The sequence below is a fragment of the Chiloscyllium plagiosum genome, chromosome 20, assembly GCF_004010195.1.
Source record: "Chiloscyllium plagiosum isolate BGI_BamShark_2017 chromosome 20, ASM401019v2, whole genome shotgun sequence".
NCBI classification, from domain to species: Eukaryota; Metazoa; Chordata; class Chondrichthyes; order Orectolobiformes; family Hemiscylliidae; genus Chiloscyllium; species Chiloscyllium plagiosum.
The window spans coordinates 54,611,070-54,625,692 of NC_057729.1; the positions used below are offsets into that span (position 1 = coordinate 54,611,070).

The window sequence follows — 14,623 nt, forward strand, 5'->3', positions numbered from 1 at the left end:
TTGCTCTGAAGAAGGGTCACTGGGCTCTTGTTTTCTCTGTTGCTGAGTTTCTCCAACAAACTCTGTTTGCTTTATTCCCGGGACTGAAAGGAAGATTTCGGGTTACCCTGGGAGGAATTTTGGATGGTTGTGTTCAGATCCGGTTGGTCGGCAGGTGAACAGGTGGGAGGTGTGGCTGAGGATCAGTTTCAGCCTCTAGGGAATGAGCTGTATTATTCAGTACTTGTTGCAGGGAGTGGGGAGAGAGAGAGACATAGTTCCCTGCTCCAGCACTGAGGTGGAGTGGCCAGAGACAAGGAGAGTTTGACCAAGATGATGAATGTGAATGGGAACCTACTGCCCAAAGGCAGTTCCCGCAAGCCCCTGGGGAAGCTGGCTCAGAGGTTGCTGGAGGTGAAGAGTTCCTATCGACAGAGCTCCGGCTTGGAGCTCAGTCACAGCGAGGTGGCCAGGCTGGCTACAGACGCGCTGCTGGAGTCCGGGCCCGCCGCTTACCGCCGGGCACTGGCGAGCGAGAAGGAACTGAGCTTCCTCTCCGAGCAGGAGATCGCCTACATCAGCCAGAGGGCCGGAGTGGCCAGGCTGGCCGAGGCCGGCTGTAGTGACTGGGAAGCCGGGGATACGCAGTCGGAGCTGGCCTCGGGCACCTACTTCCCCATGCAGTCCGACTCCGAGGCTCCTGTCCTGGACCTGGGCTGGTCCAGAGGCCACGGCAATGTCTGTCTGCCCTCGGATACCCAGGTCATCTTCCAAAGAGACAAGACCCACAGTATCAAGGACACCATCCGGCAGCTGCTCAGCAAAGCCAAGTCGGTAGGTGCATTGTCTACTTTCCCCAAGATGTGGAGGGGTCAGTGTTGGACTGGGGTAGACAAAGTTAAAATTCACACACCACCAGGTTACAGTCCAACAGGTTTAATTAGAAATGCAAGCTCTGTATTCCCTGTTGGACCATAACCTGATGTTGTGCACTTTCAAGTGTTACAACTGAAAGGAAGTAGCAGATATTACCTTTAGCATGAAGCCCATTTCCCCCAGCCCCTTGTAAGACCCATTGATCCTACTCCCCTACTCTTTCTCCCTAACCCTGCATTCGTTAGCAAGTATTTATCCACTGTCCTTTGGGAAGTTTAGTTTTGGATTTTCTTCCACCTCGCTTTTCACCAAAAACACACTCCTGTCCACTATGGTTCTTCACTCACTGCCCTCTGGTTGCTGTTGAACCCTCTCCCTGGAAACAGTTGCTTTTGCTCTATCAACATTAGGATTTTGACCATTTCTGGTAAACCTTCCTTCAGCATTTGCAGAGACTAATTCTTTCCAAACTGTTTGTGTAACTGAAGTGCCTCAACCATCATGGATGGGTCCTAAGATCGAACATGGGCACAGAATGAGCTCAGGGTTTAGTGTGATGTTCCACCGCAATCAACATGGTCAGAAATCACACAACACCAGGTTATAGTCCGACAGGGAGTTGTTTAAAATTACAAGCTTTCAAGAGCAGCTGTTTCGTCAGGTGACGTGATTGTCAAAATGGACAGAATAAACAAAAGAGTCATCACAGCAGAATAAGCTGCTTCCTTCCTCCAGAGACAGTGGATTGCAAAATCTAGGCATATTTAAGGCAGAGGTTGATTTTAGATTGTTGATGACCAAGAGGATTCTCGGGAATGTAAAATTGAGATTAAAATCTCTTTAGCTGTGATTTTATTGAATGGTGAAGCAGGGTTGGAAGGGCTGAGCGGCCTATTCCTGTTCACATATTTGTACAAATAGCCATGCATCTACTCCAGTCCTTCTCAGAGATGTACGGAGACATCCTTCTTGTTTCATTTAGCGTTTCATTTGAGTCCTTTACAAACATCTGAGCTTCCTGTTTGAGGTGTTTATTTTTTGTTTATTAAGTGAAATGACATCCCAGGATCTGCTTCGCAGTCGGAACATCAACTTGTTGCTGAGTTTTCGCTCCCATTGGTCCCTCGCAATCCAATTGCCCAGCTTCCCAACCTGGTCTTTTTCACTCTTATTTCGAATTATGTTTAATTCATATATTATCAATCCATTTTATAGTTCACCCTGAATGCAGCAGCCCAGAAATGTGCATTGCAGTTGAATTGGTTAAACAGAATACATGGCGCTATAAGCACCTCATGCTACCTAAATGAAGATTAACTGAAGAATGTAAATGTATATAGATTGCCTATATGTATATTTGTATTATGTTAAACATATTACCTGTCTACCAAGCGCCAGTAACGTTTAGAACTCTTTGGTTGTTTGTTTGTGTTGAATGACTGAATGAATGAATTGAATTTATTGTCACGTGTACTGAGGCACAGTGAAAAGCTTTGTCTTGCGAGCAACACAGGCAGATCACAGCATTAAGTTGCATAGATAAGTAAATAATACGTAAACAGCGGCAAAAACAAAAAACACAGGCACAGGCGAATGTTAAGAGTTTGTGAGTCCATTCAGTATTCTAACAGTCGGGTAAAAAGTGTTACAAAACCGGCTGATGTGTGTGTTCAGGCTTATACTTATGCACATACTTAATGTCACAATTAGTTCATGTTACAATTTCGCAATTGGATTGAGATATGTAAGAGTGCAAAGTACTCAATTAAGAAACAGAATTTTTGTACATTATCCAAAGTCCACTTTAAAACAGTTAGTAATGTACTTCGAGGCATTTGTCAAAAAATGCCTTTCAGCAAAAAACATTAAAATACGGCCTGTGTGGTTTTACTGGTTCCAATTTTTTGCTTTTTTAAAAAAAATTCTTTCATGGAATGTCAGCAAGTTGTTGCCCAAACATAATTTCCCTTGAATGGAGTGATTTATTCAGCCACTTCCAGTGACATTCCATGTCAAGGAGGCCAGGCCCATTTTTCCTGACCTCAGGAACATCTCCAACCTCAGCAGGTGAAGGCACCTTGAACCTGGGTATCAACAATGGACAACAGAAACATCACTGCCACCTGTTGGCGGCTGTTAGAGGTTGCCCTTTCACTCCTGTCCGTTTTTGACGTGTGTCCTGACCTCTCTGAATCGTATAACAGGACGTGCAGATGGTCCGACATGACTGTAAAAAGGTCAAAGGATCAGATGTCCCAGTTCTGGAGCAAATTACTTTGGCTAATGAGGCAAATCTTGGAGGATTCTGAGACAAAAAGGGGATCCTGATGGTTATTTCACCGCCGAGGGATCCCTCCCTTACTTCAGTTTTTGTAAAAGTATACCTTGTTCATAAACTGTCTAAGTATGTTACAAATGGGACTTTGAAGAAGATGAAATAAAACACAACTTTTCTCCATTGAACAAGTTGCATTCTTATATGCTTCAATCCAATTGCTGTACATGTGATGCTTGCTATATCCATTCAGTGACAAGTATTCAGCCCAAGAGCTATTTAAGAGGAACCAGCCTCTCAGTGTACTATCATTGACAGTGGCCTTTCCCCAGTGCACCTTCGCAGCAGCTTTCACAAGCTTTAGACTGTTCCTAGACCCTGGAATGTGCCTGTCTGCAACACATGGTTTCTTTCCATTGGAAAACCAGAAAGTATCAGATCGACCAAAGAGCATTTCTCATCAAGTTCACGATTCTCTAGGGATCTTGCTGTGCATCTTGGGAACAGACCAGAGATCAGAATCTTCTCCTCCCTTCGTTAACCAAGTTCTCTACAGTTTACCAGCTCCAAGGAACTAAGGTTTAGTATTGGGCCCTGACTTTACAGATGCAGCAATTGTACATTTTGTGAACAAAATTCAGCACATATGGATTCCCAGACCAACTGTTCTGCGAATTCATCCCCTCCGGAAACTTCCTGATTACTTTACAATAGCTTTTAAAGGTACATCTCTGCAGGCACATTTTTCTACAATATATTTGCTTGAAATAAAATGTACGTCTAGCCTCAGGTTTGAATTCCTGTGAACTCTGGCTGATTTTTTTCAAAGTGATGGGTATTGGCTCATTGTTCATTTGTTCATCTGTGTTATTTGGTGTGACATTGGGCAGGGCGAGTAAATTAAAATGCACAGGCGGCAGTAGTTGCTGAAAACTGTGTGGTGAAGTCAGCGGCCAAAGAGCTGGCCCTCGTTGAGCATCGGATGACAATATTAGCCAGGTCCCAGATTGTGGATGCGGATGTAAGTTTGCTCACTGAGCTGGAAGGTTTGTTTTCAGACGTTTTGTCACCATATTCGGTAACATCAGTAAGCCTCTGGTGTTATAACCTGCTTTCTATTTGTGTTTAGGTTGTTTTGGGTTGTTGATGTAATTTCCTGTGGTGATATGCCACATTAACTGCTGTGGGAAATGCGTAGGGACAGAAGTGGCATTGGGGTGATCCTCTCCATAATTTGGCTCAGATTGAGGAAGTGCTCGCTTGATTGCTAACGATGCCCCATTTAACTGGACAGTGGTGACACTTGTGAATGAATAAATTGGAAACCTGAATGAAGAGAAAAATTAGGAGGGGAAGGGGGGGAGAATTGGGTAGGATCTTGATAAAGATGAGTTAATGAGATTTTGGGACAGACTTCCAAAGCGTTAGGATTGACTGAAGTATGGCAGCCATTGGTGGGTCACGTATGAGCAAGGTCAACACGATGGAGCACAGTCAGAAGAACCAAGAGTTTAATAGGTTTAAAGGCTGAAGTATGTGAGGGATAGGGAGAAGGAGCTCATAGATCATGTCATCACTTTGGCTAAAATAATAAAAGGATTAACATTTTAAATTTGAGGTATTGAGGAGCCAGAAGAGGATGAGTGAATGATTGGGTATTGGTTTTAAGGATTTAGATAAATGATCGTTTATGGAGTGAACAATGGAAGATAATTTGAATGCTCCATGAACTGGCCACAGGCATAACTGATGGTTTCAGCAGCAGACACAGCTGAAAGGAAAAGATAGAGAAATAGTCACAAAAAGTATTAAATGGAAAGTTATTTTTAAATAAAAAAAAGCTTAGTCGGAGAATGGTTGGATGTGGAATAGTCTGTCACAGAGTGTTGCTGAATCAATGTCTCTATATCTTTATTGTGGGAATTAGGTAATTGCTTGGCAAAGAGGGATATAATGGGGTATGGGAAGCAATGGAATAAAGGAGCTGAGATGAAGGAAAGGACTGATGGTCAGTTTCTGGGTTGTGACAATCTATGATCTGATCTGCCTCAAATATAAAATTCACTGATCAGATTTTAAGATGTTTTGCCATCTGTCATCTCGAGCAATTTAAATTAATTGCTGCTTTTTCACTGTTCCATGCAGTTGCTTTCATTCAGGCTAATTATCTCCTGGTGCTCCTTCTGCTGTTTTAAATCCAGGGAGAAGGTTTGAAACTGTTCAAAAATTACTGTTGGAGCCACCTTCACGTGCTATAGTGTTTGTTTCTACTGTGTTTTCAACAAGTCCTTTTGAAAAAGTAGGAAGGATGTATAAGAATGGAATTGGTGTTTCTTAATTGTTCATGCCCTCTTTTCTTTGCAGCTCATTGCGATTATGATGGATCTGTTCACTGATGTTGACATATTTTGTGATTTGTTGGAAGCTTCTGCGAAGCGAGGAGTCCCCGTCTACCTACTTCTGGACGAAACTAACCTGGAACACTTTATGCTAATGTGTGATGAGCTTGACATTCAAAAGGATCACGTGACTGTAAGTGTTTCTTGCTTATCCAATCTTGTGTCAACAGGAAATGGTGATTCTTTTCTAAAACGGCAGGCTTCGTTTGTGGTAGACACCTATTGTCTCAAGGCACATCATAAGTTGCTGCAGAATCTTTGTTCAATATTATACCAAAATTCCCAATGCAAGAGGACTGTTGTCAATGGCTGCTCGGTGATGTTGTGTTAAACATGACGTCAGGTTAAACTAATCCTGATAGATAGAGCAGGCTCAAGGAGCTGAATGGCCTACTCTTCCTTTTTACTCTGTTCCGATGAAAGCAAGAAAACCAGGAAGCTATTCAATCCCTTCAGCCTGTTCTGTTATGTAATGAAGAGGACTGTGGGAGAAGGCAGGGCAATGGGATTGGAAATGGACTAGGAGAGTTGTTCTTGGAGAGAGCCAGCAAGTGGTTTGCAAGGTCTCCTGTCTTGCCATAACCAATCCAGAATTTTATCCTGATTACATCATTAGATAGAAATGGAGGCATGGCTTCTTTGGCAAGATGGCGGCAGAGTCAGGCAAATTCTGGAGCAGAGGCTGGCGCTGGGGGGAGCAGAGGGGAGTGAGTCCCGGAGTGAAGGCCAGGGCAGGGGGAGGGGAATGAGTCCCCGAGCGGAGACTGAATGCGGTGCGGGGGGGGGAGTGAATCCCTAAGAAAACTTACCTCTGAGTAGCTGAGAGTTGGTGTGGAGTGGACTGGAGGCTTGGGGATGGTTGTTGGACTAGGGCCTGGCGTGGGTGGTCAGACGACGTGTGGAAGCCCCTGCGCTGAGCTACTACAATGGTAATATTTATTTGTAACTTGTTTATCTGACTAACGTCTCTCCCAGAGGTGGGGAACCTCTTCATGTTGGAAGGCCACATTGTAATCTAATAAGACCACATCCAAGACTTACCAATAGCCCTTATGACTTACCAATTTTTTAATTGTGGCAGTCAGTCTGTGAGGATTATTTAGTTGAATTTTCTTTTACTCTCTGCTATTTTAAATACATTCATTTTAAGATTAAAATAAAAATAATAAAGGATGAAAAAAATTAATAAAAAATAAAAGATTTGTTCTGCAAAATTTGGATTCATTCAAAAGGCCACACACAATGGCCGAGAAGGCTTCATGCGGCCTTAGGCTGCAGGTTCCCCACCCCTGGTCTATCTTTTTAGTTATGTCTTTTGTATTTAAGATCTGTAACTGGATCCTTTGTACCTAAGATGGCACCAAAAGAGGCAACATTCTAAAACTTTTCACTCGCCTCCTGTACTTCTGTACTCGAATACACATGACAGTAAAAGGTATTCTAATGCCCAGGGTTGTGATACATCAGGAGAATGCATCTTGCATTGGAAATACCAACAGTGAGATCATAGTGGGCGGCACGGTGGCACAGTGGGCGGCACGGTGGCACAGTGGTTAGCACTGCTGCCTCGCAGCGCCAGAGACCCGGGTTCAATTCCCGCCTCAGGCGACTGACTGTGTGGAGTTTGCACGTTCTCCCCGTGTCTGCGTGGGTTTCCTCCGGGTGCTCCGGTTTCCTCCCACAGTCCAAAGATGTGCAGGTCAGGTGAATTGGCCATGCTAAATTGCCCGTAGTGTTAGGTAAGGGGTAAATGTCGGGGTATGGGTGGGTTACGCTTCGGCGGGTCGGTGTGGACTTGTTGGGCCGAAGGGCCTGTTTCCACACTGTAAAAAGTCTAATAGTCTAGTCTAATCAGTACAGATCTGTGAAAGGTGATTTGTGGCAGAGAAAGTAATGAGAGTACTGAGGAAATTGCCACTCTCTGGAGGACTGGTATCTGATGCCCTTCAGTGTGGTGTGGGCATTTAACATTAGCCACTCCAGTGGCTGATCAGGAAATCCATCAGTACTCTTTGGCTGGACTAAAATTAGATTGTGATATTGAACAAATAGAAACACTGTCTTAACTAGTAAATATTTTTCAGGAAACTTGGTGCGATTATAAAAATCTTTGGATGTCTACCAGACCCAGACCCATCTTAGTGGGTTTCTTCATTCTCTAACAATGGTGTAGAGTTGGTTTCACTCCGTACCAGGCAATTACAAAGTCAATTGTTGTTTGAAGTTCAAGTGGAGCACCAGAGGCTGAGTTTTACAGCTTGATTAACCTCTCTCCCAAATACTCATACAGTATATTTTCCTCTTCCAGAACATGCGGATCAGGAGCGTGGTGGGAGACACATACTGTACAAAGTCTGGGAAAAAGTTTAGTGGCCAAGTCCTGGAAAAGTTCATGATAATTGACCTGGAACAAGTGGTGGCAGGTTCATACAGGTAAATAAAGAGCACATGATTTACACTGAATATTTCAAATTATTGCCTTATCAATCTTCCCATGCTTTCTTCCTAACTGCTGTCATTTTAACATGTACTCATGCCTTTAATTTCTCCAAGTATTGAAATGATCAGTACTCTCTTAGCCAGACTTCCACCTTCTATTCTTCAGAGGAATCAGCTTATCCAAATTTCCTCCTCGTAAAGACTCTATTACATTCTCCCAGATAATCCATCTCTGTTACATCTGTTACAATGATGCCACCTTCCGGAAGGGGGGTTTCAGAAATGTCCAATTTTTTACCTCCACCTACCATCGTGCTTCACAGGACCCTCAGCCATGTTCAACTCATTTCCCTCGTTTCTGCCCTTGCCCTTTCTCTTCCCTCCCATAACAGTGACGGGTTCCTCACTTTCATTCCCCCAGCATCCACATCCAGAGAATCATAAGCCGCCATTTCTGCCACCTCCGACGGGATGCCACCACCAGACACACATTCCCCTCCCCTCCCTTGTCAGCCTTCTGCAGGGATTGTTCTCTCCAGGACACCCTGGTCCACACCTCCTCCTTTCCCAGTACCTCCCCCCCCCCTTACACCTACTTATACAATACATGCCCATACATTCCTCACTACCCAAGGTGAAGCAGTGCTATACCTGCACTTCACACAATCTACTCCACTGTATTTGCTCCTCGCAATGTGGTCAGCGAAACACACACTACGTTCTGTTTGCAAAAAAGACCCTGAGCTTTCAGTTGCCTGCCACTTTAACACCCCACCCTGTTCCCTGGCTGAGATCTCTGTGTCGTGTTTTCTGCAGTGCTCCAGCGAAACTCGGTGCAAGCTGGAAGGACAGCACCTTGTTTTCCACTTGGAGACCCTGCAGCCTTCAGGACTCAATATTGAGTTCAACAATTTCAGGGCTTGGGCATCTTCTCCCATGCCCTTACCCCAACCCCCATCCCCCAACCCTGTTGTGACATAGAGTCATACAGCACAGAAACAGAGCCTTTGGTCCAACCAGTCCATGCTGAAGATAATCTTAAACTAAACTACCCCACCTGTCTGTTTTCAGTTGATTCAGCAATGGTCTGCATCCTGGTGAATCGCTTCTGCACCCTCTCCAAAACATCCACATCCTTTTGGTAATGTGGCGACCAGAACTATACGCTTTATTCAAAATGTGGCTGAACCAAAGGCTTACACAACTGTAACATTACCTGCCAACTCTTGTACTCAATACCCCGCCCGATGAAGGAAAGCATGCTGTATGCTGCCTTGACCACTCTATTGACCTGCGTTGCCACATCCAGGGAACAATGGACCTGAACACCCAGATCTCCCCATACATCAATTTTTCCCAGGACTTTTCCATTTACTATATAGTTTGCTCTTGAATTGCATCTTCCAAAATGCATCACCTCATGTTTGTCCAGATTGAACTCCATCTGCCATTTTTCTGCCCAACTCTCCAATCTATCTATATTCTGCTGTCTTCTCTGACAGTTCCCTTCACTATCTGCTACTCCACCAATCTTAGTGTTAACTGCAAACTTGCTAATGAGGCAACCTACACCTTCCTCCAAATCATTTATGTATTTCACAAATAACAGTGGTCCCAGTGTATGTGAATATAGGTTGTTGTAATATGACACTTCAGTTCCCTAAACTCTATCTTTAATATTGCAGCTTAGCCTCAGTGTTAGGAGACTGTTTCAAAAGTACAATTTCACAGTTTCTCTCCCCTCCTTCCCAAATCAGACCTATCTGAAATCCGAATTGGCTGCACTCCACTTTTTATAGATTAGTATCAGGAGTGACATTGGCCTTGTCCCAAGAAAGGAACTCAACAAAGATACCGAGAAGGTGGAAGGGAGAGCGTGTGTTAGGCTTCCATTGACATCTGTGGCTATTTCATTTTAAATGTAATTGGATCAACAAAATTACTGAATTTAAAATATATCCCATTGGCTGTAGATACACTGACTAGACATTACTGGTTGATCATGATCAGGTTTTGGGGAAAGATGGAGTTAATCAGGATGACAATTTCCCACTTTGTACAGAGTATTGGTCAGAAGGTACAACTTGGCTTCTTACTACTGGTTAGCACTGTTACCCAGGTTCAAGTCCAGCCTTGGATGAATGTCTGTGTGGAGTTTGCACATTCTCCCCGTGTTTCCGTAGGTTTCCTCTTGTAGTTCAAAGATGTGCAGATTAGGTGGATTGGCCATGCTAAATTGCCCATAGTGTCCAGGCATGTGCAGGTTAGGTGGGTTAGCCATGGGAAGTGCAAGTTTACAGAGATAGGGTGGTGGGATGTTCTTTAGAGGGTCAGTGTGAATTTGATGGGCCACGTGGCTCACTTATCCACCGTAAGGATTCTGTGATTCTTTTGGGCTTTTTTTTTTGCTGCTGGAAATCTTGTTTTTTTTAACTGAATGAATTAATAGTTTTTCCTTCATTTTACCCCACCCTTAGCCTGAGGTCATGGTGACTGAATGCATTACACTGTGTAGTAGTAAGGAAGTGAAAAAGGCCATATAGGGATGGGCATAATATTATGGCAGTGCTAGCAAATTAAGTTGAGACTGTTGTTTTCACATGTTCCAGCCAGGTCTCAGTGCTTCACCTCAGTTAGTGAAATGGGACTGGAAACCATTCACAATTACTGCTCTGAATTGTATTTTAGATTCTGCTGATTGTGATTTGCTGATTAGTGTCAAAGTTCAGTGGATATTTGAATGGAGAGAATCTGAGAGGGGCACTTTTAGACCAAAAAACACTAAAGAACTGGCATTTTTATGTCTTTCAAAACCTCTGAGCTTTTTAAAAAAAATTATAGAATCCCTACAGTGTGGAAACAGGCCATTTGGCCCAACACGTCCACATTGACCCTCCAAAGAGTATCCCACCCAGACCCATTCCCCTACCCTACAACCCTACATTTCCAATGACTAATCCATCTAACCTGCACATCCCTGTACTCTATGGGGTATTTAGCATGGCCAATTCACCTTTTCTGCACATATTTGGACCATAGGAGGAAACCAGAACACCCAGACATAAATGCAAATACACTCTGAATTTTGTATTCTCGTTAAAAAAATACCTATAGAAGTGGGGTTTACTTGCTGTTATGTAAGAGGAGCAGATCAGTGAATATGCATTACTGAGCTGATATCAACTTTGTTTAGTGAATTGTAATTTTCAGCAATACTGTCCCCACTGTTTACAATCGCCATTTATAATGGAGCGACTGTCAATTAATTCCTGATGAAGGGCTTTTGCCCGAAACGTCGATTTTACTGCTCCTCGGATGCTGCCTGAACTGCTGTGCTTTTCCAGCACCTCTAATCCAGACTGTCAATTAATGTAAAACACTACTGATCATTGATTGTCAATGTAAGAGTCAGTGCCTAAGTTGTTGCTTGTAATTAATACATTAAGTGGAGGACAATGCCAGGTCATACTCCATCCTTAGATACCTAAAAGGCTCTGTTAATTTCAGGCAAAGTCAAGCAGTTTCAATCAGCTGCTAACCGCTGATTTGGGTGGGATTCTGTCCGTGAAGTGTAACTGTTAATATCTTGTTAAAAAGAGACTGTTCCCAAATGGAGACTTTGCTACTTAAAACGTTGTTACTTTGTTGTGTCCATGACATTTAATGGGAACTGTACAGATAAGCACAAAACATCAAAGTAAAGCTTTGTGTCAGCCTTCAGGCTAAGATGTAAATCTGTGGATGGGCATTATTTAAAATAAACCTGGGAAGACCAGATCCTGTTGTGCTTGTTCAAAAGTGATGAGTCAGGTACGAGTCCTTTTTTTTAAAAAAAGGAAAGCAGTATTGTCTTTGGGTAATCCTTATTTTTAAATGAGTCATGGATAAATGAACTGTATTATTTGAAATAGTGAACGTTGTTGCCAGAGGTACTTTGCATTTTTAAAGAGTGGGAGAAATCCCATCAAATAGATTGCTGAGGCTGGGACCAGTGAAGGTGTCAATACTGAGGTCACCAGGTTTTTGTTGGTTATGTTGTAAAGGTGGGTCAGTTACCCATACAGCGGCACGATGCTAACATCTTTAGCTGAGTACTCCTGAAGTACTCCAGTTAATGATCTGAGGATGTGAGTTCAAATCTCGCCATAGCTGCTATAAGTGATGTTAAGCTTGAAAGGGTTCAGAAAAGATTTACAAGGATGTTGCCAGGGTTGAAGGATTTGAGCTACAGGGAGAGGTAGAACAGGCTGGGGCTGTTTTCCTGGAGTGTGGGAGGCTGAGGGGTGACCTTATAGAGGTTTATAAAATTATGAGGGGCATGGATAGGATAAATAGCCAAGATCTTTTCCCCCGGGGAGGGGAGTCCAAAGCTAGATGACATACTTTAAGGTGAGGGGGGAAAGATTTAAATGGACCTGAGGGACAACCTTTTCACGCAGAGGGTGGTGCATGTGTATGGAATGAGCTGCCAGAGGAAGTGCTGGAGGCTGGTACAATTACAGCATTTAAAAGGCATCTGGTTGGGTATATATATAGAAAAGATTTAGAGAGATATGGGTCAAGTGCTGGCAAATGGGACTAGATCAGCTCAGGATATTCAGTCGGCATGGAAGAGTTGGACCAAAGGGTCTGTTTCCGTGCTGGACAACTCTGTGACTTTATGCCAGCCAGTGGCATTCAAATTCAATTAATGCATCAAGAATATAAGATTATTGATAGTTGTTTAAAAACTCAACTGGGTTCATTAATGCCCTAGCAAGCCACTCAGTTCAAAGGAAGTTAGCAACAATTCAAGGCCTTGCTAGTGACACCCACAGTCCATGTGGAAATAAGGGAGGAAAAGTTGACTTTATCATATAGCAGTAAGGGACTGAGTCTTTAACATCCTGATGCTGTGTCCCTTACTGGAAAGAGTTATTAAGCCCAGTATTGTGCGATCTGATTGGTTACAGAGACTGTCACTGCCCTCAGTTGATTCGGATTTAATAACACACGTTGACTTGGCTCCTTTCCTCTGTCACACTCATTAATCCTCAAACAATCAACTCCCTGATGCAATCAGCACACCTTGCTTTAATGAAAAACATACAGCTGAACCCAACCACCCACCCAAACAAAAGGTACATTAAACATCAGGAGACTTTTTTTAAAAAAGCGTTAAAAATATACACCAGTCCTAATGCAGCTGGGAAGGAAATAAAAGTAAGGTTTCCTATATCTGCCTTTTACTGTAAATGCCAGTTTGTACAGAACTAGGATGATTTAGATTTCATTTTAACCTGATTTTAATAATTGATCTCCAACCACGCTATGTTTCAGTACTGAAAGAAGCCATTATGCCAGTGTGCCGAGCTGACATTTTGAAAGAGCAATCAAATTACTTTCACATATACCACCTGTTTCCCACGTAATCCTGCATTTTCCTCCATTTCAAGTATTCATCCGATCCCATTTTGGAACTTATTCTTCATAGAATAATAAAATAAGTGAATCTGCTTCTGAACAGTACATTCCTAATTCATTTCTCAATTCATTTCCCAATTCAATGCATTACAAAAAAAAACTTCCTGTCTTCCCCCTCCACACCCTCTGCTTGTTAATCAAATAATCTTCAATCCACACCCTCTCATTGCTGATCCTTTTGCCAATGGGAACCCACAAATGGTAATAGAAGCAAACATAAGTGAAGGAAATTTTGTCCCATCAGTGAATAATTGAGAAGTGACTGATCCAGTTACCAGTTAAAGGGACTCTGTGAATTGAGGACATTAAAGGTGTGTTTCATATGTGCTTTGGGGCTCGTGACACCCATTTTTAAAAGATGTAGGTAGCAATAAAGTTTCAAAAACAAAAACAGAAATTGCTGGAAAAGCTCAGCCGGTCTGGCAGGGTCAGTGAAGAGAAATCAGCATTAACGTTTTGGGTTCAGTGACCCTTTCTCCGTTTGATTAACTTTGATTTCTCTTCACAGATGCTGCCAGTCCTGCTGAGCTTTTCCAACAACTTCTGTTTTTGTTTATGATTTACAGCATCTGCGATTCTTTCAGTATTATTCAGGAAAGTTTCATAGAGGGCAGTGTATGGTTTTAAATGGTATATCTTCTGGCTACACATTTGAACAGGAGGTCAGTGCCTTTCACATTGTTACCCTCGGCGCAGTGGAACTGAAAGGTGGTGCGCCTATTATTGCCACCCCTTCTTGCAAACCCCGCCCCCACCACCACCCCCACTTTCCTCCCACACTCCCTGCAACCTATCATCAATAAATTTTATACGTGGCACAGGTCTAGCCTATTCCCAGAACCTGTGCCGCTGCAGTCACCCGGGCCATCTTCCAGTTTATATGGAGGTCAAAGATGGACCGGGTCCGAAGGGACTCGCTGTACAAAGATCTGGGCAACGGGGGAAAAAATACACCCAATGCCACCCTCACCCTGATGGCCACCTTTGTGTGTGGCTGCATCAAGCTGTGCGTGGATCCCCGGTACGCAAACACCAAGTGTCACTACGTACTGAAGTTCTACCTGTCCCCGGTGTTGCGAAGGATGGGCCTGGCCCCGCTGCCGCGGAACGCTCCGAGTAGTTGGACCGTTCAGTATCACCTATCCTTCGTGGAGAAATTTATCAAGAAAAACACCTTTGACCACAAGCCCAT

The 14,623-nt window shown here is 43.4% G+C and overlaps 1 protein-coding gene across 1 annotated transcript in view; it reads left to right on the forward strand.

The window, feature by feature from the left end:
* Positions 1 to 220: 220 nt before the first annotated feature.
* fam83c (family with sequence similarity 83 member C) overlaps positions 221 to 14,623 on the forward strand; it is a 23,537-nt gene continuing 9,134 nt past the window's right edge. The window contains exons 1-3 of the mRNA XM_043710868.1: positions 221 to 813; positions 5,495 to 5,662; positions 7,838 to 7,962. Of these exons, the coding sequence (XP_043566803.1) occupies positions 313 to 813; positions 5,495 to 5,662; positions 7,838 to 7,962 (794 nt within the window). The 5' untranslated portion in view covers positions 221 to 312. The remainder of the gene's footprint in view (positions 814 to 5,494; positions 5,663 to 7,837; positions 7,963 to 14,623) is intronic.